The sequence below is a fragment of the Heterocephalus glaber genome, unplaced genomic scaffold (assembly GCF_053883595.1).
Source record: "Heterocephalus glaber isolate CG9 unplaced genomic scaffold, H.glaber_assembly_v1.0 deba00001428, whole genome shotgun sequence".
NCBI classification, from domain to species: domain Eukaryota; kingdom Metazoa; phylum Chordata; class Mammalia; order Rodentia; family Bathyergidae; genus Heterocephalus; species Heterocephalus glaber.
Genome location: NW_028258293.1, coordinates 17842005 through 17869277, shown reverse-complemented (window position 1 = coordinate 17869277; position 27273 = coordinate 17842005). Strand labels below are relative to the sequence as shown.

The 27273-nt window shown below is 41.0% G+C and overlaps 1 protein-coding gene across 17 annotated transcripts in view; it reads left to right on the top strand.

Moving 5' to 3' along the window:
• Window positions 1-27273, top strand: part of Mical2 (microtubule associated monooxygenase, calponin and LIM domain containing 2) — a 215014-nt gene that overhangs the window by 166550 nt on the left and 21191 nt on the right. For all 17 annotated transcript variants that reach the window (XM_087211662.1, XM_087211661.1, XM_087211659.1 and 14 more), the window contains 3 exons: window positions 11547-11662; window positions 15883-15975; window positions 18935-19028. In XM_087211662.1, coding sequence (XP_087067788.1) covers window positions 11547-11662; window positions 15883-15975; window positions 18935-19028 — 303 coding nt within the window. The remainder of the gene's footprint in view (window positions 1-11546; window positions 11663-15882; window positions 15976-18934; window positions 19029-27273) is intronic.

Genomic DNA, 27273 nt, shown 5'->3' with positions numbered 1-27273 from the left:
CTCAGGCAATCTCAATCTTGGCACACCAGGAAAAATAATTGATTAGAACAATTAATTGTGTCACCTGGCTAATGTAGTATATAACAAAATCTAAAACAAACCAGAAAATTATATACAGTAATTATACACTCAATATGGTAATTTTACCCTCAGGGGAGAAAATTTAAAAGGGATTGGGGGGTAAATAGAGAAATAGAAGGAGAGGAAGAGATTTAAGCAAGGCTGGAGGACAAAGGAAGATTATGTGAACTTTGGGAAACTGGTGAAGAAGACAGGAGGGAAAGAGAGAAGGAAGAAATAAAAACAAGAGCCAAACAGAACAACAAGAACAAAACTTACAGTGTTCACATTCATATAAAAACAAGAACATCGCAAATGCAAGGACCCGAGTTCGATCCCCGGTACCAAAAAAAAAAAAAACAAGAACAAATAATCAAGAAAAAAAAAGAAGAAGCAAAGGGAATGTCTACTTCAGGGCATGTCTCTGCTGTAACTGATAGACAGAGTGAGCAGACAGAGCCCTGATCTATTTTCATTAATCCCAGCAAGCCAGACATACATTTATGCCAGAGTAGTGGATAATCCTAGTAACCCTGCACCTTTAGTTCCACTAAACTTCATGCTGATTTCTGGCTGAGAGGCTAGAACCCTATTTGTTCAGCCTGCAACATTCCATGTGCCTCCTGCCACCTTGAACTTGGCTCCTTGACCTCCTGCCAATTTGAACTCAGTTCTGCCTCACCCTGACACTGAGAGCCACTAGATGGAGCCAAACTGCAACTGCTCTGAGTTCCAAATTCAGTTGGCCCCTCTCCAAGATGGTAAATGGCCAATTGCCCTCTCCTAGGGGACATCTGAACCTGAATAATTCACCAGCCACTGCAGCTTGCATCCACTGCTCTGTTCCACTAGTGCCTTTCTCTGTGGATCCCTCTGGGATCTCCAGTAGTCACCATGCACCTGTAGGTTCGAGCCACCCCTCACATAGCAAGTCGGGCTTTGGAGATAAAGCATCGCTTGCCACCTCCTTCTTCTGCATTGAGGTCTCTCTCTTCACTCTCCCTGTGAGAGTACAGTAGTACTAATGATTTCCTTATTTTATTCCTGACCTTAATGAGAATGTTGCTAGTATTTTCCCATTTAAGTAGAGACTGGCTTTGGGGTTGAACCAGATGTATTTTATCATTTTAAAGAAATGACCATGTGATTCTATTTCATTAAAAGTACTCTTAACCACAAATGGATGTTAAATTTTATCAAGTCTCTTTTCAGCATCTTTGAGATACTTGTGTGATTTTTGTATTAGATTGATATTTGAATTAGAGAATAGATTTACTGATGTTGAACCGTCCTTGTGTTGGTGAAATAAACACCAGTTGGTCATGATGTCTTATTTTAATATATTTTTCAATTCCATTTGCTAATATTTTATTTAAGATTTTTTGCATTAAATTCATAGGATTGCCCTACAGTTCATTGATGTCACATTCATATTCTGTATGTGCTAATTACAACACGTTGATGTAAATGTATTCACTTAGCATGCAGAGGTGCATTTATTCACATTCATTAGGAAGTGGTGTGACTTCCTAGGCTTGGACTAGAATGAGAGTGTACAGACTGGAATTAGGTCCTAGCTGGCCAGCTCTGGAAGGAGGACCTTAGAAGAGCTTTGTGTTTTCTCAGTGTTCCCAGGCTGCATCTGAAAATGTGAAAATTTTACGAAGCCTTTCAGATTACACTTCTCAGTTTCATTTTACTTCCTTATCTCTGAGCATTCCAACAAATACACACTGACAGTGTTGTCTCCACATGTAACTGTGAGTGTACTCTTCTATGCAATGGAGAAAGTAAACAGTACCACACTCACTCCAGTAAAAGTACTTCACATTGATGATCACTTGAATAAAAGCCATGCTGAAATTTAAGTTTTTGTAGTTTTATAAGACAACTTTCCTAGTAAATTGAAGTGTGCATAAACTGAGGGTATTTAAATGACTTACTGTCATAAACTAATTTCAAGTACTTACCAGTTTATACAAACAATGATAATGTTAGTTATTCTGTATAAAGAAAGCCCTTTTAAAATCCCTTTTATGTTTTTGTAAATTTCTCATTGTAGTATAACGTATATATAGTAATGTCCGTGAATGTAAAGTCTACAACTTATGAGTGCAAAGTGCATATTATTCATCACCTCTGAGATCAAGCCATGTAACCATGGTTATGAGCATCTAGAACCCTCCCCATTATGTACCCCACCCAACAAAGGCTCTTACCACCTGACTCCTATCAGCTCAATTTACTTTTGCAGTTTTTTGCTATTTTTTTAACTTCAAAATCAAAACATTCAGCACTGTGGTAGGCAGAATTCTAAGAGGGCTGCGTGGTGGAATATGAAAATGATGAGTTTTCCTCCATCCTGTGATTAGGTTAGGGCATTTTGTTAACATAATTAAGTCCCAAACCAATGGACTTTAAATTAATCAAAAGGGAGACGCTCCCTGTAGGCCTGATTTAACCTGGTGAAACCTGAAGTGAGAAGTTGGATTCTAAGCCTAAGAAAGATGTTCCTCCTGGCTTGGAAGAAGTAGACAACTTGTAATTTGTGAGAGGGCCAGGAGTACAGGCCTCTTAGGAGTTAAGATTGACTGGCTGGCAACCAGCAAGGAAGTGAACCTTGAACTCTACAACCAGTATGGACTAAATTCTACTAACAAATTGAACAAGCTTGAAAGAGGACCCTGAGTTACAGATGAAAAGCACAGTCCAGCCAGCACCTTGATGCTGGGCTTGAAAGACCCTGAAGAGATAATCTACCTGAGAGAGCAATGCTTGAAGCTGTGAGAGTGAAGCCATTGGTACAGTGGAGAGCCCAGGATTGAAAAAGCCAGGAACGTGGACCATCCAAGGAAAGCTGCAAGGAGTGAGCAGAGCCAGCCCAAGAGAGAAGCCATGAGGGCCACAACCACCAACAATAAAACTGGTGGGGCGGGGCCACCCAATCCCTTTGGAGTTCACATCTTGCCACAGATTGCCCCTGGTGCTGGAATGGAACTGTGGAATTTAATGTTTGCCCTGTTGGATTTCAGTCTTGCTTTGGTCTCATTTCTTTCTGTCCTATTTCTACCATTTGGAATGGGAATGTTTATCCTGCACCACTATATGTTGGAAGTGTTTAACTTTCTTTTTATTTTCACAGGGCTCACAACTAAGAGTTTGCCTTAGATCTCAGAGGAGATTCTGGACTTGAGCTTTTCAGCCATGCTGAAACCTAGAACTTTTGCAACTCTTAGAGATGAACTAAATGCATTTTGCATAAAGGGATGAGCATGAGTCTTTTGCAGGCCAGGGCAAATGTTATGGCTTATATCTAGATGTCTCCCTAAAGCCTCATGTGCTCATAGGTGAGGCTTTTGGGAGGTGATTGGATCATGGGGGCATGATACTTACTAGTGGATTAGTCCCTTGATAAGTTTATAGCTAAATGTGATTTGAGAAATGAACCTGGTTGCAGGAGGTGGGTCAATGGGGGAAATGGACTGGAAGAGTATATCTCCCACTCTCCTCCCTTGGTTCTCTGCTTCCTGCCTGCCATGCTATGAGCTGTTTCTCCTCTGCCATGCCCTTTTGCCATGCTACCCTGCCTTGGAGCCAGCTGACTATGGACTGAAACCTCTACAAACAGTGAGCCACAATAAACCTTTCCTCCTTTAAGTTGTGGGTGTCAAGTATTGGAACTCAGTGATGAGAAAAAAAACTAAGATACTGTGCACCCATGTTAACACTTGATATCATCTGTCTTTTAAGTTCTATTTCTTCTAGTGTTTGTATTGTGGTATCTCATGCTTTTAATTTGTATTTTCCTAATGACTAATTACTTTGAGCACTTTTGATATATTAATTTTGTGTTTGTTTATGTGTTCAAATCATTGTCTTCTTCTAAATTGGGTTGTTTCTCTTGTAATACTGAGTTTCAAAGGTTCTGGATATAAATCCTTTATTAGATATGTGTTTGCAAATATTTTCTCCTAGTTACTGGATCATTTTTTCCTTTCAGCATAGTGTATTTCAAAGAGCAGAAATTTTAATTTTATGATGTCAAAGGGTTGTTTTTATATAATTTGAGTTATAACTTAAGAAATCTTTGCTAAACCAAAAGTCATTATGACTTTCTCCTGTTTTCTCACAAAAGTTTCATGGTTTTTGCCCTTCAGGCTTAGATCTATAATACAATTTTAGTGAATTTTTATGGTGGAAAAAAGTTATATTTTGCCCATAGCTATCCAATTGTTTTAGCACTGTTTATTAAAAAGAGTGTCCTTCTGCCACTGAGTTGCTTTGGCACCTTCAAAGATAATCAATTGTCCATATACATATATCTCTGGACTCTATAATCTGTTCCATTGATTTACATCTTTATCCTTATGTCAAAAGCACACTCTCTTGACTAGTACAACTTTAGAGTAATTCTTGAAAACTGGTTGTGAGAGTCCTCCAGCTTTGTTCTTCTTAAAACTTAGTTTGACTAATTTAGGTCTTTTGTATCTCTGTATAAATTTTAGAATTATTTTATCAATTTCTACTAACTAAACTGCTGGAATTTTACTTGTTATCTATAGATTAGTTTAAGAAGAATTGATACTTATTGAATATTTCAATCCATGAAGATGGGATATTTCTCAATTTATTTAGGTTTTTTTCATTTCGAAAGTTTAAAAAAAATTTTAATGTATAGGCACATATTGTATTAATTTTATCCCTTAAGTATTCCACATTTTATGAGCCATTGTAAATTTAATTGCTTTCTTAATCTTTATTTAAAATTTTCATTGTCAATACATCAAAAACAGTGACTTTTCATGCTGACCTTACTAAACTCACTCATTCTAGTAGCTTTTTTATAGGATTTTTTATATAAATACTGATATTGTTTGCAGATAAAAACAGCCTGATATCTTCTGTTCTAGTTTGTATACCTTTTACTTCTCTTATTTGCCTAATTGTACTGTCTAAGACTTCCTATACAGTGCTGAATAGAAGAGGTAATAGCATATACCATTTTCTTCTTTCTAATATCAGAGGTATTATATTTCACCACTGATTATGTTTGCTGTAGATATTTTTGTCTGTATTTTTTATTAGATTAATGAAGTTCTCTTCTATTTATAGCTTGCTATTAGTTTTAATCATAAATAATAAATTTAATCAATGCTTTTTCTGCATCTATTGAGATAATTATATGATTTTTTACTTTATAATCTGTATTAAATCACATTGATTTTATAAAATCTATTTGTATATTTATTACTTCTATAAATCTATTCTTTATAGTTAAATGTTAAATCAATTATGACCAACCTGGTCATAATTTAAAACCTTTTACTATGTCACTATATTGAATTTACTAACTATTCTTAGGAGTTTTGCACCTATGTTAATGAGTGGTATTGGCCCTAGATTTTCCTTTCTTGCAATATTCCTATCAGTTTTTCCTACCAAACATATGCTAGCCTCATAAAATTTGGGAAATAATCCATCTTTTTCTATTCTCTAGATGAGATTTTTAAAAAATATTTAATGTTATTTCTTAAAAATTTGGTTACATTTGTAACCTGGGATTTTCTTTATGGAATGTTTTTAAGTTATTAACACAGTCCTTTAATTAATAGAAAACTATTCAGATTTTTTATTTGTTCTTGTGGGGGTTTTGGTAAATTGTGCTTTCCAAAGAATGTATCTATGTTATCTAAGTTTTCAAGCTTACTATCCTATGCAGCACCATTCTTTAATACTCTGTAGGACGTTTTATCCTTGAAAGTAGAAATGTGAGTTTTCTGTTCCTTTTTGCTTAATTATTCTTTGTGAGGGATGATCTACTTAAAGAGCCTTTAAAGACCCGCCACAATTTTCTTATTTTACTTAAGTTCAATTTGTGGTTTTTTGTTTTTTTGGTTTTTTTGGTACCGGGGATTGAACTCGGGTCCTTGTGCTTGAGCAGCAGGCAGCGAAACCACTGAGCTAAATCCCCGGCCCTTTGTGGTTCTTTTTTTCTAACTTCCAGAGATTGATCTTAGAGCTTTCATTTACAATTTTTCTTTTGCATAATGTGTGCTTTATTTAATGCTCTAAATTTCTCTCTAATCACTGTTTTAACTGCATTGCAATCATATTATTATGACATTTTTGTCGTCAGTTTTTTTTATTTTCTCTGCTCTATGGGCCATTTAGATAAGTATTACTTAATTTCAACATTATTTTATTGATGGCTAATTGTCACTGCTGTCAGGAACATACTATGGATGACTCCTGTCTTTTGAGATTTGTTGATACCTCCATCGTGGCTTGGCTTATCATCCATTTAGCAAAGAACTGTTCCATGTGTGCTTAAAAAGAATGCATATTTTCTAGTTGCTGGATGTGCTGTTTTATAGCACTCACCAAGTAGGTCAAATTTATCTACAGTGTTTGTTTATACTTTTTATATCCTTACTGATTTTTTGTCTGACTGTTCTATTACCTGCTCAGAGAGCTATGTTAAAATATCTAAAAGTGATTGAGAGTTTGACGATTTTTCTTTTCAGTTCAGTACATTTTTGCTTTATGACATATATTTTGCAGCTATGCTCTTAGCTGCACACAAATTTTTGAGCAATAATATATGTTTGAATTTACACTATGATCATTATGAAATATCTTATTTTTGTCATATTTTTTGCCTTTGATTTATAGTTATTTTAGCTTTCTTCTGGTTTTTCACATGAGATCTCTTTTTCCCTCTTTTTTTACTTTAGGCTTATGGTGTACTTTTTACAAACAGCAAATAGTTTGGATTTTTGGAAATCCAGTTCAATAAAAAAAATCCAGTTCAATAGTTCTTATTTATTTTGTGTATTTAATCTACTACAGTTAGTATAATTATTGCTTTGTTTGGATTTAAATCTATTGGAATATTAATTGTTTTTCATTTGTCTCGTATGATCTTTTCTTCTTTTATTTTGGATTAATCAGAAGCTTTTAGATTCAATTTCCCACTCCTATTTATTAATGATTGTATATATAACATATCATATATAATTATATATAGTTTAATGCTGCTGCTGCTGATGATTACTTTTATGATTATCCAAAATATTATAATGTGAAATTAGTTTTCTTGTTTTCTCCTAGACAGCCTATGGGCTTTTGGCATCTTCCAACTTCTGTGCTATCACTGTCCTCCTGTATTTTAATTTTATATATATTTTAAGCCCAGAGAGATTATAATTATGGTTTTAAGTGATCAGTGTTAATTTGGATTTGCACACATGTTTTCTATTGAAGGAGGCCTTCATTTCTATTGTCTTTCTGTATTACCGAGTTCCCACTGGGGACATGGCTTCTTCTGCCAAAAGAATTCCATTTCTAAGAGTGTGGCTGCTGAAGAGGGATTCTCTCAAGTTTGCTTTGTCTGAAAACACTTCACTTTTGCTTTCATTTTTAAAGGACATTTCTGCAGGACATAGATTACAAGTTGGGAGTTAATATTATCTTTCATTACTTAATGATATCATCCCACTGTCTTCTGCCTTCCATTGTTTCTATTGAAAGTCACTTGCCAGCCATCTTGTAATAATAACTTACGTTTTCTAGCTTCTTATAATATAAGCATAAGTCATTTACTTCTAACTTTTCTTCTCTTCTGATATAAGGATTTCAAGTCATCCATTTTCCTTCTAAGCACTGCTTTAGCTGCATCCTACAAAGTGTGATATTTTTATGCTTTCATTTTATCCAAATTGTTTTTTTTGTTGTTTTTTTCTTTTGGTACCGGGAATTGAACTCAGTCATTGCGCTTGCGCAGCAGGCGGCAAAACCACTGAGCTAAATCCCAGGCCCTGTGCTTCCTTTTGAATAGTTCCCATTGCTATTATTTAATTTTACTGATTATTTTCATTTTCAATGTTTAATCTGCTGTTAACATGATCTAGTGAAATTTTCGTTTCAATTTTGTATTCTCATTTTGATAGGCTTTAATTACTTGTTTCTTATATCTTCTACTTGTATATTCACTAAATCCTGTGCTGTCTTAACTAATTAGCTAATTATTTTAATGGGTAAAATTTGTTATATTTATCTTGCAGAGTATGATGTTTTGCAATGTACCTACTATGGACTGACTCAATAGAACTAATTAACATATGAATTCCCTCACATACTTATATTTTGTGATATCTATTCACTTAGCAATTTTCAAGAATACAAAACATTTTTATAAGACCTCATTGAGATTATTCTTTACATTTAATTGAAATTTTAAATTCTTTGACCAACATCCCTCCATCCCCCACTCCTAGTCCTGCCAACCACCATTTTACTCTGCTTCTATGATTTCATTTTTAAGATAATTTGTTAATATATAGAAATGCTACTGATTTGTGTATGTAAATTTTGTATATTACAACTTTCCTAAATTCATTTATTAGTTCTAACAGGTTTTGGGTAGAGTTCCTTTTAAACTCTTGACCACATTTATAATAACTGTTTTTAAATCCTTGTCTGCTAATTGTATTATCTGTCACTTCTGGGTCTGCTTTTATTGCCTGGTTTTTTTCTTGATTATAAGACATTCCCTGCTGCTTTAAACACCTAGTAAATATATACCAGCTTCTAGACCAGCATTGTATTATGTCTAGATTTTGTTTCTGTATTGAAAGAATGTTAAATAGAAAGTAAAGGACATGCAGCAGGCAGTAAAGTAACTGCTAGTATTCAAGGCTGGTGTTCGTTCTTTCTTTTCCTTTTTATTTTGGTACTGAGGATTGAACCCAGGGCCTTTGCAATAAGCTACATCCCCAGCCCAATTTTTTTCTTGTAGTTTTGTTTTGAAACACGGTCTCACTAAGTCACTAAATTGCCCAGGCTAAGCTTGAATTTGCAATCCTCCTGCATCATCCTCCCAGAGTGCTGGGATTACCAGTTTTCACCACCATGCCTGGCTTAATGTTTGTTTTTAAGCTTTGTTTAGATGTATTCATAATAACCTTTAAGGCTAATTTATTCCTGTCAATAAAATGTGACTCTTCTGTGGTTGCTAATGCCTCAACTGTCTGTTATACCTTGGCTAGTTAGATTTAAACACCTCCCAATCCTGTGAAAACATTTGAGATTATTTAGCCTACCTCTTCCCAATAGTTCCGTGCCCATCCTCATGGAATTTATCTCTATGCATCTTCAGGGTACTATTAAGCAATAAATGCAGAAGGACTTCTATGATCACTTCTGAAGTTCTTTTCTTGCCTAGCTCCTCTCTCCCATGCTCTGCCCTACACATTCCATGCACCTTAGCTTGCCTAAATTCTGATCTCTCTTTTCAACTCAGTAAACCTGCTATCCTTGAGTTAGAGTCTTCCTACCCACCCTGCGATCTGGAGAGGGCCTACAGGCAGAAAGCCACTGTGATTGTAGGGATTTCCTCATTGGCTTCTGTTCTTGCCTTTAATACAGTCCTCCATTGTGTATTGTCTCATGTCTAGAAAAAGATGCCTCGCATATTTTCTCCTGATTTCCAGTGCTTTGTGGCAGGAGATCAATACCTGAATCAATCAGTCTAACACAGCCTGAGTGGAGCAATCAGCAAAGTTCTTAAAACTTTGCAAATGAAAAGTGAACTCTAGAATGATTGGTGGAGGAGGAAAAGGGGGAGAGACTCAGAGGCAACTGTGTAACTTGCTTCTTGCCATCAATTTTTAAAATGTTATATTTGAATGTATTTTCTCCTTGACTTCAAAATGAAATTTAATGGAAATGTGTATTTTTTGAAAGTTAGAAAAAGTTACAATTTTCAGTCTATACTTTTTCCGTGATTGAAGGTTAATTAGGCAATTTTGCTAATATTGTAGAATATTGCCCATTGGGATTGATGGTGTTGATGCCTATGATATTCACCTCAGCACCTCCAATCAGTACCCCCAAGTATACCAGCTGCTGTGTTAGGGGCTTTACTTTGCTTTTCCTTACTCTCCCAAAACAGTTCTCTAAGTTAGAAATCATGATCGAGAGAAATTCAAAGTTAGTTCCTCAAGCCCACTCACTAAGAAGTAAATACTCAGTGACTGAAGCATTCTGTGGTTATTTAATGTCTAGGCTGGGAAACAATCTCTGCTCACCACTAAACAATGCCTCCTTCCCATTATTATGCTGCTTTCTGATTCTATCTTTACCTGAGCCTTCCCATCTGGCAAATTAAAGTGGAAAACACTGAACTCCCTCCCTAGGGAGGCTGTATTATTATATACATGTTTTGCATTATTTTGGTTTGAATAATAGCATATGTAAATGTGCTCCTGGAGGTTAAAATTACCCTTATTTTATAAATCTTGGCCTCTCCCACTGGGGTGAATAGTTGAAAATTATGGGGAAGAGAAGGCAAGCTGGAGAGAATGTTAGCTGACTTTGGAACTGTGCTCCTCCTTCCCCACCCAATACATACTTCTATTCAGACACAAGCTGCCACCGCAGAATGAAGCTGAGTAAGTTTCTCATCATGGAGTCCTAGCTTGTGCTGATATTCAGTGTCCAGAATGGGTTTTGATCGAGATATTAATCACCAACTCTGCATCAGGTAGATGCATAGGGGCAGATGTTCTTGCTGAGAAAAATGAAAGCCCCCCAGGGGCACCTGAAAGCCCTTATCACACCTGGGCTCCAGCCAGATCAAAGAGATTCTGGTTTACACGGCAAGTCGCCGCCCCTAGCCGCCTCACTCTCATTCAGAGGCTGGCACGGCCCTCGACCTCAGCTCTCCCTCGGGCCCGGCACTGTTGAGCCATCCCTATCTTAAACTGCCTTTCCTGGCACTTGAATCATCACTTTGATGATGTGATAATATCTGCAAGTTGGGAAAATAAAAGTGGCATTTGTTTAGCCATAATTAATGAAATATTTATGTTGCATGAGACGATGTGATAAAACCTTAGACTTAGAGTCCTTTTGCTTCTGATTACATTTGGGATTTTTTTTTCTATGACCAGACATTCTGACGCCAGCTCTTTTACACTGAGCAGATGTCATGTAGTAAAAATGGGTGCCAGATGCTGTGAGCCGCAGAAGGGCGATTTAAGAGCTGGCTCTCAGTTTTGTGTGTGTGTGTGTGTGTGTTTTGCATTCAATTACTCTGCAGAACAAACCTTACACAAGCATTTAGGTAACTCAGCTAACTTTAGATATGCATTTTAATAATAGATTTCATCTCTGAATGCATTGTAAACAACACACCACATATCATATAAATGATGTTTAAGGAATTAATTGATTTCTGCATAATATTTTTTTTTTAATGTGAGAAGAGAGCTGCAAAACTCTTGGCAGGGATCCAGAAGTGTAATTAACATGGAGGGCCAAATTTTGCAGTTGCCCTTAGGTACTGCCTCCCCCAGCTCCTGGCAGGTGCAAGGAGGGAGGGCAGGGGGGAGCGCGGTGAGCCAGGAGGGAACAGAACGGACAGCTTTAGGGATGAAGCAGGGAAGATGCTAGCAGTTCAGTGAGCTCTTCTATTCTCATTTCAGGCTCCAGGCACCACCGTGTTGGAGTGCAGGTGACAGAGGCTACCTCTTCTCTCTCTTCTACCACCTCCTCGTCTGCAGATGAAGAATTTGATCCCCAGCTTTCCCCGGGGTCACAGGTAACATCACTTGGAAAACCCGACAAGGCATCGGCCCATGGGGCCATTTACCATCCAGATTTCAGACCCAATGTGGGCTCCAGCTGCAGAGGTTTCACCAGGAAGATCTCACTTTATTGCATCTGACAGCACTTCTTCTTTTTACCTGGAACCCCCCAAGAATTGTCTCCTTCAAAACATTTTCCCAGAGACTCAAGTTGGGGAAGAGAAACAACAAAAAAACACATATTTACTTGAAACCATTTGGTGACTGCAGCTCTTAAAGTGGGTTTAATATGTGGTCCAACAAGAAAACCATTGAAAAATTACAACAAGCAGATGCATATATCCCTAAGGGAGGCACAGCATCATTTAAGAAGCACTCGAGGCAGATTGCATGGAAAATGTTATGTTTATTCCAATCAGGACTATGAAATGAACCATGCAGTTGCATCTAGATATGGGCACCCCAGGATCCTACTGGGGAAGGGACTTAGCTATGTGCCCACTGGGGAGGCTGTGGCACTCTTTGCTTGGTGAACATTAATATTTCAAGAGAACACTCTAAACAACTCTCAATCCCACAGATCAAAAGCACAAACATATGCATATGTCTATAGCTATGTCTGTATGTCACATACATAGAGACAAGTGTCCATGACAAGAGCTCGCTGATACTTTATCCACTGGGGCTGGAGCTTTCTACTGGGACTGGGGGTGGGGTGCTAAATGGGTGGACCTAAAATGCTTTGCAGTGGACAGAGAAGTGGTTCACTGCTCTGGCAATGTTTATTTTTTGGAAGAGTGAGGAGGATGGGGGGGCAAATTTATTTACTCAGACTCAACTTTTCCATATCTGGCATTAGGAGCTTTGGCATCACCTCAAGTCACTCAGGGGTTCCAACTCCCCATGGCCCAGCATGGAGCACAGGAGGAAACTGGGATGAGAGAGAGAGAGGAGCTGGGAAAGAGAGAGAGGGAGATGGAGAGAGAACAAATCTGAATTTCTCATTTCTAAATGCGGGCTTCTTTGATTAGTTCAATACGCAACACAAATGGAGGATGTGTTGTGTGGATTTCTGGGGTTCCTTACTCCTTGGTTCTCCTTGAGTGACCCTAAATTAATTCTGTATTCTGTATTCAAATGAGACACAGATCCGAGCATCTGCCATCCTGATACTCATGGAGAATAAAAGAATGGAAGACTCTAGGCCCAGCCTTACAAATAGCTCCTTGTCTTCCTGCTGGCCCAGCGTGGAGTTAGTTGTCACCGAAGCTTGCCATGTGGCGAGAGCACGCCTGCTTTGCCTGGCTTCTGACATGTCCAGATCTTACAGGAATGGAAGCTGGCAAGCACATGCCTTATTTATAACTTCCCAAGGGCTCACACTGAAAGAACGAGGGGAGGTTTCTGTCCTGTGGTCTGTCTGTCTCTTCTGTTCCAGACAGGTGTGTCCCCAGCCAGGTGGCAGGGAGCCCATGCTAGCTCACACGCACCTTTGTGCAGGAAATGAGACAGGTGACGTTCCCTCTGCCTCTTCCTTTCGTTGGCTCCTTCCCATCACTGCCTTTCCTCCCAAGCACATGTCTGGATCTCAGAGACCGAGGCAGGAGGACTCGTGGCAGCTTGTCCTTGGTCCTGCCAGCATTCTCCTTTTTCATTTGCTGTCTCTTTCTTGCCCTCACTCTGAGCCTCCTTCCTCTCTGCATCTTCACCATCCCTGAGGATATAAAAACTGAGCCTGTAATCCCAGCACTCCAGGAGGCTGAGGTAGGAGGATTGTAAATTCAATTACAGCTGGGCAACTTAGTGATTTAGCAAGACTGTCTCAAAATAAAAAAAGGCTGAGGACGTAGCTCAATTCAAAAGCCCTGGGTTTGATCCCTATTACTGGGGGTGGTGGGGGACATCGAGTGTGGCATATCGTAATCCTATGAGTGTTTGTTCATAAAGCATCATTCTTTTCTGCTTCAACATATTTTTAAATAAAATATGATAAATGACTTCCTTTCTAACCCCAGGCTTCATTTTGCTGACTCTTGAGAAAGCAATCAGGGTTTGATTGCTTTGCTGATAGGAGACACTAAGAGCACATTGTGCTTGCTATTGGGATGACCCCTCCCCCGGAGGTTGTATTAAAAAGTCTCCATTTAAGGGGAAATGTTGGCCTTTCTTTTGTATAGGACCCACCATAGAGCAGGGACCCTTGATGTGCCCCTACAGTATGTGGCCTAAGGAAAGGTAGCATAGACTACATGGAAATGTGGAGACTTCCCACACAAAAGGATGGATCCCTCCTGCAGAACAACTGACGGTCAACCTGGAGAGCATCCCCTGGAAGCAAAGAGGATGTGATGTGGAATAAAGTGAATTCTGAGAGCTCAAATTTCCTTGCAAGTTTGAAGATCTTTTGCATTTTAGGTGCTAAGGAGAATTCTAGCAAAACAAATTTTGACATTGAACGGACATTTTCCCTGCTGACCTGAGGAGGCTGAGAGGGCCTCCAGCTGGGTGCTTTCCTAAGAAAAGTGGTGAGTTTTCCATCCACATCCACGGTATAGAGGACAGAGGGACAAGAAGCCACAAGGCCCTGAAACATATGCGCTGTCAAGATACAGTCTCTGGCTGTTTCAGACCCAAATTGCCGTGGCAAGGTCTTTCAGGTGCCTATTCCCCACTCAAGGAGTTAGAAGCGCTTAAGGGGCAAATGGTCCATTTACACACAGCACCGAGTGCTCGGGCACCAGGCTGGCTATCACAGTTTTAAAATTCTGTATTTGTTTCTACCGGCATTAAAAAATGTTTAACATGCTCTAATCTTCATTCTAATATAGAGAAAGTTGATAGGTATATTCAGAGGAGGCAAACTCAAGTAGTACTATCCAGTGTGAGCATTTAGTTTGTGTGTATGTGAGTATAAAATGTATATGCCTACACACAAAAAAATAAGCTTTAGAAAAAACAATCACGTCAACTTATAACAGACATGCTGATAATAAAAATCATGCCACTTACTGAGTATTTATCCCATCCCTTTTCCATGCATTCTGCAGAGGGCTTGGCCTGTATCGTTTCATTTCATCCTGACATCCTTGTGAACCATTCTCATTGTCAGGAGAACTCTGAAGTTCAGAAAGCTTCGAGACAGGCTGAAGCTCATGCAGTTAAGCTGGGATTTGATGGCAGCTTTTCCAGGCTTCTGGGCTCAGGACTCCACCCTTACTCTGGTGCTTCTCTGATCAGAAATGTCCCCTGAACTTGCCAACAAGTAGAACTGGCCACACCACCGCCTCTGCTTTCTTTGGTGTCTAAAACCTGGAAGTGAAGTGATGCCATCAAGATCCAGATATCTGTTTTACCTGTGTCAAATTTGAAAACTTGAATTCTCTCTCTCTTTCTCTCTCTCTCTCTCTCTCTCTCTCTCTCTCTGTCTCTCAACAAGCCCAGGCCCACTTGAAACCAAGTGAAAGTAATGCTGTATTTATTTAAGCAAAGTGAGATAGGGCTAAAAGATTTTGTGCCTACTTCTGACCGAGAAACACTTTTGTTAAAATTACTTAGATATATATTCTTCTATTCATAGGTTTAATGAGATATTGTAGACCTAACCTAAGTGTTATTTAAAGTTGTTAACTGGTTTTCATGTATTGAGTGTGTGTATGTATTTTCCTGCCTGTCTATCCCAGGTACATTGTGCCCTCAGCAGTAAGGTAGCAGACATATGAAGTATAATTCTTTTTTTTTTTTTTTGGTACCAGGGATTGAACTCGGGTCCTTGCGCTTGCACAGCAGGCAGCGAAACCACTGAGCTAAATGCCTGGCCTGAAGTATAATTCTTATATTATTCCTTTCCTCAACTGTACCCAGTCAGTACTCATTAAAGCTACTCACACACACACACGCACGCACACACACACACACACAGACACACACACCTCCTATTCTAGCACCTACTAGCCATATGTTGCTACTTAGATTCACCCCTAAATTTGTTAAAATTAAATAAAATCTGATTTTGACTCTTCGTTTCTAGTGCCCAATGGGCCAGTGGCATCTGTATTTTATACAGCATAGATATAGGTCACTTCCATCATTGCAGAAAATTTTGTGGACATCATTATTGTAGAAGTGGAGCAATGGCTAAGAACCATTGGAAAGGACAGAAGGCTCTGATGATATTTTGTAAATTTCAATCTCATTTTTCTCAGTCCTATTTTTTCTTCCCTACTGGTTTTCATAGGAGAAGGAGACACTCAAAAGAAGAAGAAAGCTGGAAAAAGCAACAAAGCAGTTGGTTAAGCAAGAAGAGTTGAAAAGACTTCATAAAGCTCAGGTCAGAAAACAATCCTGGAATGAGTGAGTGGGCTTGGGGTCTGGGGTACTGGGAATCGGGATGGGAAAGTCCTTCAGGCATCTGTACTGGAATGGGTAAAGGTAGGAGAAAAGCCATCTCTCTTCTCCAAGGGACCAGCTTTGTGGCCATCCTGAAGACCCTGGCACCATCCCTACTGGGGCTCTAGGGTTATCAAGCACAGGTACTGAGCTGGCCCATGCCCAGCCACCTTTGCATGTGCAGTCAGGGTCCCACAAAGTGAGGCTAAAAGAAGAGCCAACTCATGGCCTTGGGGACCTTGCAAGGCCTCACTGACTTAGAGTGATGACCTGCATTGTGTCCTCTGTGAGGACACAAATCTCCCACCAACGTCTGGACTATATCTTTGTTGAGCTGACAGCTATTAGGGGCCATCTCCATTGTGGGATTAGTTGAAGACATAAGTATCCAGTATTCCAGTGTAGATTTCCTGACTTGGTAGTTTACTCCAAACATTTCTGCCCAGGGAGATCTTCCCAGCTCTATCAGTGTCAGGAAAAACAAAGCAGAAAGTCTAGACATTCTCCATCTGCCTGAGGATCCCAAGCCTAGTCTTGAAGAACAGTTGGATTTCAGGACAACAGGACTTAGGATGACCACTCAATCCATATGCCCTTTCATCACTTTCTCCAGTTATCCCATTTATCTGGCCATGTAATCCTGTGTGTCAGTCACCTGCCTAGTACTGTTATAGAATACCTGAGGCAATCAACTTAAACAGATGAAAGGTTTATTTGGGTTGACAGTGTCAAACATTCTAGTTCATGATCACTCGGTCTGCTGCTGTGGGCCTGCAGTGAGGCAGCACATCATGGCAGGGAGCTCAAATAGGGTGACTTGCTCACCTTCTGGTGGCCAGAAAGCAAAGAGGGATAAAAAGGAGAGGCTGGGGTCCCAGTGCAGCATCTCCTCCAAGGGCACAGCCCCAGGGACCTAATTTCTACTGGGGCACATCTCCTTAAGGTTCCTCCAAAGACCACCATGGGCTGGAGCCCAAGCCTTTGACACTGGGCCTTTGGGGGACTCGAGGGCCACCTGCACCCCATGGACAGGGACAATGCCCACGAGCTCATCTCTGTCTCAACCTCTAAAGCAGGTTGGAGCGTTTCAACATTTCCTTCTAAGAGCAAAGCAAGTCTTTATGCTACCCATTGGCACACTTGGCAGTTTTGCACTGCAGGCTAATAGTGGGAATAAGAGGAGCATTACAATGACCTCTTGAGTCCTTTTTCATCTTTTAGTTCCTAAAGAATGACCGCTGGGCCAGTCTGCTTAGGTGGCCATAGAAAAATCCAAAGATGGAGTGGCTTATGTGGCAAACATCTATTTCTTCACAGTTTTGGAGGCTAAAAGTCCAAGATCAAGGTGCTGTCAGATTTGGTGTCTGGTGAGGGCCTCCATCCTGGCTTGTGGACAGGTGCCTTCCCTCTGTGTCCTCACGTGGTATTTGTGAGATGAAGGGCAACTGCTAGTGTTTCTTCCTCTTCTTATAAGGGCACAGGTTTCATCAGATCAGGGCTCCACCCTTGTGGCCTCTCTTAACCCTCATTACTTCCTCATATGCCCTGTCTCCAAACATAGTCACATTGGGAATTAGGGCCTCGGTGTATGAATTTGGGGGCAATGCTGTTGAGTCCATAACAACCAAGTAGCTATAACTGCATAATAATCAGTAATAAAGTCATTGAAATGTTTTCCTTCTTTAGCAATTCTATTCCATACCAGCAAGAGATGGATTTATAAAGATATAATAAGAAAGACCCAAAGAGGGCATGAAATGATTAGTAGTTATAATAGAATCCCTCTGTATTCACAGGGGCTTATATGCTCAGAGCTGGGAAAACAGGAGCCAGGTGACTGCAAGGGCCCCACCCTGAACAGATCTCTTCACAGGTGCAGAGGTACCTCAGCTCCTGGACCCAGGACTCGAGGGGAGATTTAGGAGGACGTGAGGTTGAAGAGGAAGGGGAGGGAGAGAGTCAAAGCACAGTAGAGGAGGGACACAGGTGCTCCCCCTGCCTTTAAGATATCTGTTCTGCCAGGTGCAAACCCTGTTCTGCCAAGGGATGTGCATTTTTGGCAGCATGGTATGAGAAAGCAGAGAACAAAACTTATATAGGAAAGGCTTTCCTGACTGTCTTCTCTCATAGATCCACAAAGGATTAGGTAACAGGAGAAATAAATACATAAATGCAAACCTAGTTGTTACCCCAAACCTTCCTAGGTGCTCATGACAAATCTAAGCAGAGAATGAGGCTTATTCCTTAATGGGTTAAATATCTTCTGTCTTGTTTTTACACCTTGTTGGTAACAAAGCCACAGCGTTCATCCACAGTGATAGCATTCTGGCATAAGGCTGTATTGCAAGGAAGGGCAAGTGCCACTTATAGCTAGGGACAAGCCCTGGACAACCCCAGAATGAACACCAAGCCCCAAGAGCCAGCTCAGGCCTTCTGTCCAGACCACCCTCTCAGAGGTACAGTCTTGTTGTTCCTGGGAAATAGAATGTGAGCAGATACTCTATTTGTCCCCACCCCACCCCTGCTCTACGTGGTGGCCGCAGCCCTATCATTGTGCTATGACCATAGTCAGAGTCTGTGGGCTCTGAGGAGCCCCAGAACCACTAGGGCCACCCAGGGCCTGTCTTAAAGGACTCTGGTGTGATTGGCTGTGTCACAGGGAAGTGTTTTAATGTCTACTTGGGGGCAGATGGAACTTACACACAGCCTCCATGCTTTATGCTTCTTACTAAAGAGGGAGGCATCCAGATCTGGCTGTTTGGGTGTTCAGAGGTCCTTGCCCAGTTGATCAGGCCAGAAATACCACTCTCTTTCTCCTGGAGAATCAGTGACAGCATCACCCTCCTTGTGTGACTCTGTGTGTCCAAGGTCCCCTGTGACATGTGATCCTGGCATTGCAGGCCATCCAGAGGCAGCTGGAGGAGGTGGAGGAGCGGCAGAGGGCATCAGAGATCCAGGGTGTGAGGCTGGAGAAGGCCTTGAGAGGAGAAGCAGGTACAGTGTCCATCCTGGCAGCTCTGGACAGCAGGTTTGGGTCTGTGTCTGCAGTCTGCTAATTGTGCTGGTCTTACCATGGCCCAACACAAGGAAAACTGGTCACCCACGGGGGATGTGTCAGCAGGGACAGGCTGTGCCAAGTCCACATTGCTCCACACATTAAAAGTCAAACTGGTGTTGCCATTTGAGATTCTTCTGGCCCTTGATTAGTCTGTGGGCCTTGAAACTGGGCTCTGGTCTACCCAGCTCTGCTGAATAGAATGAATGTTCTTTGCAGTGTAGGGGTTAGGGCAAATTCAGGAGAAATCATTGGGTATTCAGGGAATGCTGGTAATTCAAAGCCCAGAGTTCAAGTCCTGGTCTCTCCTTTCCCTTTCCAAACCTTGGGCCAGTCACTTTATAAACTTTCATCTTCTCATCTGAAATGGGTGCAGTTGTGGTTTCCTACATCACAGGTAAGAAATGAAGATTAAAAAAGAAATGGCATATGATGCTTAATTTAATTAGGACTTGGCCCAAGGTAAAGCAGCAGATGGTAGCCATCCCACTGAGGGCTTCAGATTCTTCTGTTCAAACACAGTGATCCTCAGGGGATGACCTTCCATGTGCTGGATGTCCAGACACTGGGTCTGAAATAGTTTGTATGGTTCAGTTTCTGCCTTGAGAAGTTTATAGTTCACTGAGGGATTCAGACACGGAAACAGACAAGTCTCAATAAAGTGGGACAGGCACTGTGACAGAACAGCAAGAGGGAGCAATGAAAACAGACCCAGGACCTCAGGCCCAGCTTCCTGAGAGGGGTCATGGGAGATGGGCATCAGAGGGGAGCAGGGGTCAGCCAGAGAGGGGAGCAGACTGTTCTGACAGAGGGAGCAGCACCTGCCATGGCCAGGTTTAACTACTTTAACAAAAGAGGGGCCAGCCAGGGGTTTCAGGTAAGGGGTGACTTAAAGACATCTATGTTTTCTGGGTACTCTCCCAGCAGCCATGTGGCTGAGGTACCAGAGGGGCACTCAGCGTGTGCTGAGGGGTTGTCTCTTTAATTCTGTGCCATGATGCCTTTGGTCTTCTGTATTGGGGATACTAACTGTGAACAACTTCGTGTCTCTGTGAGCGATGATGTGAACAACATGTGCCCTGGGAAACACTCTAGGGAAAGGGGAGCATCTCAATTCTGTTCGAAGTGCAATGACTTGAGAATGGTGATAATAGCGAAGGCAGATCCAGACTTTCCGGGGCCTGAAGCTCACACAGACGTGCGGAGGTATGAGGGGCGCTTCCAGAGCTTCCCAAGGGGCCCCCAAAGACAGGGTCTGGAGATTTCAGCCCAGTAGCTGCATGGTTCTGTTGTCAGTAGCTAGCAGGGAAATGTTGGGGGCAGACTTTACCTCTGTGTGCCTCAGTTTCTTGCTTGTGATGCTGGAGTGATAGTCATTCTTGTCTCTTGCATTTGTGGTGAAGATTAGTAAAAACACTTAGGCGAAACCTCAGCTCGGCGCCCAGCCCAGGGTGAATGATTAACCAGTATTTGTTCCTCTTCTTACTAAATTACACTCTGGATTTCCTTGTAAAGAGAACCCACATTTGTCCATCAGAATTAGGCTTCTTTGCAAAATCAATGAGTGTTTCTTGCTGCCTGAACTGAGTCTTGGCCTGTCTCCATAGCTGCTGTTGGGACTTTTTGGTGGGATGAACTACCCTTGTTTGGTGTTTGGTAATATTCCCCATCAAGGAGGCTCTGCTGCTTGTCTTTAGGAATCTCCAGGGAGCCTCAGGAATGAAAAGGACATACTGTACCAGGGAATCTAGAGCACGTTCACTTGGCTGTTAACAACACATGCTGACATGAGGCATGGTAGGAAAAGTGGAGGCACCAAAGAGCCCTGTGTTCAAATTCTGTTCTTTCTCCTTTAGGTTGGTAGTCCTGGAAAAGTCATCTAACCCCTCTGACCCCAAAAGTCTTATCTGAAAGATGGAGATAATAATCCCCACATTACATATGAGGCCATTTTGAGAATTCAGGTGTCGGGGTGCTAAATACCAAGTGGCTACTACATTGTAGGCAGCCAAAGAATGCTACCTAATATTATCTTACACAATATCATTAAGGATCCACATATATATGCTTTTAAAGAATTGTCTCTCTAATCATTTACTGCTTGAAATTTAAATTATAGGTACCAGATTTGAAAATCTTCCTCATTTCCAAATGTCAGAAAGAGAGAAAGAAAGAAAGAAAAATGAAAAGAAAGCTATTTTAAGTGATACCTAAAGAAATCTAGCCAGCTGGCAGGGTGCTCAAAGGTGTGCCTAAGTAGCCAGAAGATGGATTCTGTTCATTCCCTTTCTATCACTGGTAATTTAATTCCCCGGTTAAGTTTATGGGCCTTTTCTCCTTGAATGTCCTCATGGGGGTGACAGATGCAGATCAACAAGGGGCTAGAGACAAATAGAGTCGAGTCAAGGAGAGCGGTCCCAAAGGAAACCAAACGGAAGCTATGCAAGCCAGGCCATCAAAATTAATACACTCTAACCCGTAATAACATTTGCACAATAATAATATTCCTTTGTGTTCAGTATTCTATCTAGTCCCTTTAAGAGATTGGCCTGTTGCTTAATGAACGACCAATGCTTATTAGGTTAAGTTGTATTTGAGCTGGCCTGTGCTGCTCCAGTTCAAGTGATTTAATGGGAATTATTTAATAGGTATTATTAGGATAATTAGAAAATGATCACAGTCAGGCAATAATATTGAGCTATAAAGGTTGTGAATAACCAAATTTAGAGACAGGCCTGAAAACAGGAGTAGCCTGCGTCAGTTAGGCAAGGCTCCTCTGATAATTATGTGAGCCAGCTGAAAGAGTCCTTCGTTCCCCGGGAGTTATTCATTAGGCAGGCATTGAATTAGGGGACGGGGCGGGTGGGGGCGCAGATTGAGGGCCCTGATGGATGATGAGCAAAAAGAGGCTTTGTTAAGCTCCTAATTGTCGTGACAATTCCTGCTTTCTTTTTTTCCAGCAGTCAGAGAAATACGCTCCCCTGCTCCCTGGGATGGGTTTCCCCCCATTTTGTTCAAGGAAAGAGAAACAAAGAATAACAGAAATCTAACCATCTACCCCAGATGATAAACAATTATGTTTCACAGGGTGTGTGTGTTTGTGTTAGGTGTTTTCAACAAAGGCTCTGGGGTCGCCTGCAGTCCCAGCTGCCCAGGTGAAGACCACATGTACACTGGCCTGATTCCCCTGTGTCCTACTCCTTTCCTCGAGGAGGCCAAGCCTGGCTTTGCTGGCGCTAAGCCTCTTCTTCACCGAGGCACTTGCACTACCTGTGGTTTGTTGTTTGTCAAGGTGGTGGTCAGTGTTACAGACTGGGGCCAGGGACTTCCCTAGGCTAGCACAAGGCCACCATCCAAACTTAGGTGGCCTGGATGCCGAACCTGGGCTTTCTCGTTCTCTGGAGATGAGTGAAATCTGATGAAAACTGACAGCAGCTTCAAAGGAGAAAGGAAGTATCCCCAAGGAAAGTGAAGTATTCTCCCCACAGAGCTTCCCTCCCTTTATCAACTGGTTGTCTGCATTCAGCTTGTTGCCTTTTTTTGAAGCTGATTTCTCCTTCTCAGAGATTGAGGGATTTGCAAAGATAGCGCAGGCTGAGCGAGGCTGCCAGCAGATGGCAGCAGGGACTCACATTGGAATGAGAAATTTCAAGGAAAACCTAGCCAGGAAGAGGGAAGTAGTTTGGCCCACTCTGGGGGTTTTCATCTTGACTGCTGCTGAGGAACAGAAGGAATTGTATTTCCTCGATAATGTGACAGCGAGGAGTCCTGGAAAGAACACAGGTATTAGAGTCCGACATATCTGAGCTTGAATTAATGTCACCAATATACAATTACCTCTCTGCCAAATGTTCTCATCCATTAAATGGAACCAGTAATGCCCACCTCATAGGGATGATGTGAAGAAAAAAAATTAAATGATATAATATTAGTAAAGCCCTTGGACAAGGGCTGGCATATAATTGATGTTCAAACAAATGTAATTCCTGCACTTTCCTTCTATAGCCCTGTCATAAAACACAACTTCTCTAATTGTATTTATTTGTTCGTTAATTCACATTCACTTATAACTGTGTTCCCTAAAAGAGAATTAACCTGGTTTCTATAAATACACATCAAAACATGGAGTTCACACACTTGGTCCATATAAGAATCCCAGTGAAGACTCGGATGTTATGCTGCAACAAAAACAAAAAACAGCAACAGTTCAGTACAAGCAGTTTAAAATGAGAGCAAAACACCATGATTCTGAGATGTGTCTCTCTGACATTCTGCCAGAATGTGGGAATGGGTTTGGGGGCAAGAATGTTCTTTAGGTAACCTTCCATAACTATTTATTCTCCAAGTGTACTAAAAGGCAGCAAGTTCAAGGTTACACATGCCTGCCTGTCCTTGTGCTTGTTGGTCACTGTGCTTCCCGTGATCCAGATCAGGGGAAGGGTTGAGGTCCCTTGGTGATTCTCAATGAGTCTGATTGAATTGGGGTGGCCATAAAAATGAAACCAAAGATATTTTATCACCTAATAAAATATTATCTAATAAAACTGGATGTTGTCAGGAAAGAATTCTAATCTTATAGAGAATGGCCAGGAGTAACAGGGCTCCAAAGCTCATGGAGCAAGCAGGGAGTGCTAGGCATAAACAATGGAATTTGGTGCATCGGGGAAGTGAGTTTGTTACTCCCCAGCAAACGGCAGGAGGATCAGCCAGGTGGCACAGGTGGCCTGCCCCTGAGTCCTAGGGTGTGGTGTGATAGGCCCTGATGGTACCAGTACATATCAAGTGTTGTGCTGCAGCTAAGGGGCTCAGGGCCAAGAACTCAGCCATTTTTACAGCAAGTGGTACATGGATCTGTCTCCTTTTCCTAGGAGGCAAGTGGTTGTACTGAGCCTCACTTGTGGTACCCTGACCTACTTCTCAGAATGATCTATCTGATTAGGTACAGAAATGGCTCAGGGTCCGAGGATGGTTAGGCCGTGCAGTTTGGCTCACTTGGCAAAGCTGTGCTGGGATGGTCCCAGTCTGTGGAAGACTGCCCCACTCAACAATTCCCAGCCACCCATCTGTTGGGTATTCTCTGCTTCCAGCTTTGCTGGTCACTCTGTTAAAAAGTCAGTGCCTTCTGTGCAAGCCAGATGTTGAGAAGGCAGAGCTCTGAGTACATTGCCTCCACAGGCTCCTTACATAGGAAAAGAAAAAAATAAAGGCAAGCCTCCTAAGGTGATTTTTTTGAAATAAAAGATCCCAGCATGAAACACACTTGTAAACCAAGCTACTCTGGGGCTGAGGCAGGAGGAGTGCAATTTTGAGGCTAGTATGGGCAACTTAGCAAACCCTGCTTCAAAATAAAAAATAGGGCTGGGAATGTAGCTTAGCGGTAGAAGGCCCTATGTCCAAATCCCAGTACTACTACATAGCTTGGTGGTAGAGCATTTACCTAACATGCGCGAAGCCCTGAGTTTGGTCCCCAGTACTCCTCCCGCCCCCCCCCCCCACACAAAGACAGAATAAGCAAAGAAGGACTGAAAAGGGTGGATAAAATCAAAGTTGTAACAAAAATTTTAAAAGATAAAAGAATTCAATTAACACTAATCTCATTAATTTTAAAATTCGTTGATCTTAGTGTGATATAACAATCACCATATTGAAACTCAAAAAAGGAAAACCTTACTATCTTATCTATAGAAGAAGGACAATCATTTGCCAAAATTCGGAACTACTTTGGGATACAGAAAGATTTTAGCAAAAGAAGCAATAGAACTTTCTTAATTTGAAGGATAGTTTCTAAAACCCTGCAGCAAACATCACTGTTGAATAGAAGCACTTGTTTACAATCAGTCATACAGTTGCCTACCATTACATCTCCTGTTCAACATGGTGCATAACACCCCAGCCAGTTCACTGAGACAAAGTGCGGAAACATAATATTTGCAAAGGAAGAAACATATTCTTATTATTTCCAGATATTAGATGGTCCTTATGGAAAATCCAAGTGAATGAACAGATAAACTATTAAAAGTGGGGCTTACCCTTCTGCCTTTTGCCAAGCTATGATGCACTTGCCAATGTTGCCCCTGTGGCCCAGACTCCCAACCTCCAGAAGTAGCACATGACCATTGCCCCCAGTGCCAAGGAGCAGAGCTTCCCCCAGCACAAAGGAGGTGAACCTTCCAGGCCACTGTACCACTGCTCTCAGTGCCAAGGAGGTGAGCCATCCCCCACTTGAAATGAGAAGACACATAAACAAGCCTCAAAAGCAGACTTCCAGATCACCTAAAGCAACCCCAAAGGGAAAGAAGATGGAACAATCTGATACTCAACCACCTGGACTCCCTGAACTGGCAACAAGAGGATCTGGAGAAAATGAAATCGGAAATAATTTCTCGGACAACAGCAGAGATTGTGCCCATAGTGCAAGACATGATTAATAAATCTAGAAAGGACACAGATAAAAAAAATAGAGGAGCTGAGGAACATGATGGAAAACATAGGAAACAATGGAATCCACAAAACGAGGCAAACAGATTTCCAGGAGATTAAAAACTCCATTGAGAGTTTACGCAGCAGAATGAGCCAATGTAAGGAGAGAATTTCAGATATAGAAGATAAGATTGCAATTAGTGACCAGAAAAACAAAAATTTCTTGGGCTGGGGATTTAGCTAAGTGGTTCTACCACCTGCCTTGCAAGCTCAAGGTCCCAAGTTCATTCCCCAGTACAAAGAAAAAATTTTTTTCTTTAAAATAGTAAGGGACCATGAGAAATCAATCTAGCAACTGTTAGACAATGCAAAGAAGAATAACATAAGACTGATCAAAGTCAACGAAGAAACAGGAGAGAGTGCAGATGATGTAAAAAAAAATGCACAGAAATGATGGCAGAAAACTTCCCAAGCAGGGAAAAAGAACTTGACATACAGATAAGTGAGGCATATAGGACTCCAGCTAGCCTTGATCAAAAAAAAAAAATCTACACATAGGCATATAATAGTTGAGATTCTAGGGCCAGGGATTTAGCTCAGTGGTTCTGCCACCTGCCTCGAAAGCGCAAGGTCCTGAGTTTGATTGCCGGTACCAAAAAAAAAAAAATTCCAGAAATCCAACAGAAGAACAAAATTTTACAAGCAGTTAGAGAAAAGAAACAAATCACATACAAAAGAAAGCCCATCAGAATCACAGCAGACTTCTCAATGCAAACCCTCAAGGCAAGAAGAGCTTGGAGTGATATTTCAAGCCCTAAAGGAAAACACCCTCCAACCCAGATTGATATACCCTGAAAAACTATCTTTCAACATTGATGGAGAAATAAGATACTTTCATGACAAAGAGCACCTTAGGCACTTCATGAATTCCAAGCCAGCACTCCAAAAACTTTTAGACAATGCCCTAGGAAAAGACAATGAGGATCACAACCCCAGGAAGCCCAACAGAATGAATCCATCAGGCATGACAAGAAATTAAACACAAAGGGGGAGAATCCAACAAAAAGAAAAAGTCATGACAATGATAAGTCAATACATATCACTTATAACCATCACTGTTAATGGTCTCAATTCACCTATCAAAAGGAATAGACTGGTAGAATGGGTCAAGAATCAAGATCCAACAGTATGCTGCATACAAGAAACACACTTAATTCAAAAAGAAACTCATAGACTGAAAGTTAAAGGGTGGAAAACAATACTCCATGAGACAGGAACCCCCAAAAAAGCAGGAGTAGCTATCCTCTTTGCTGATCAAGTGGATTTCAAAGCAACACTGATTAAGATAGACAAAAAAGGACACAACATCCTTGTAAAGGGAACAATCCAAGAGGAAGAGATGACAAACATAAATATATAAACATCAAACACTAGTGTGACCAACCATATAAAACAAATACTAAAGGACATGAAAAATCATATAAGCACTAATACAGTAGTAGTGGGGCACCTCAATACCCCACTGTCACAAATAGATACATCAACTAGACAAAAAATGAGCAACAAAATACTAGAATTCAATAAAACTCTTGAACAAATGAACTTAACAGATGTTTACAGAGTGTTCCACCCCACAAAATCAGAATACAGATTCTTCTCAGGTGCACATGGGTTGTTCTCCAAAATAGACCACATGTTTGATCATAGAACATATTTAAGCAAGTACAAAGGAATTGAAGTTATCCCCTGTATGTTATCAGACCA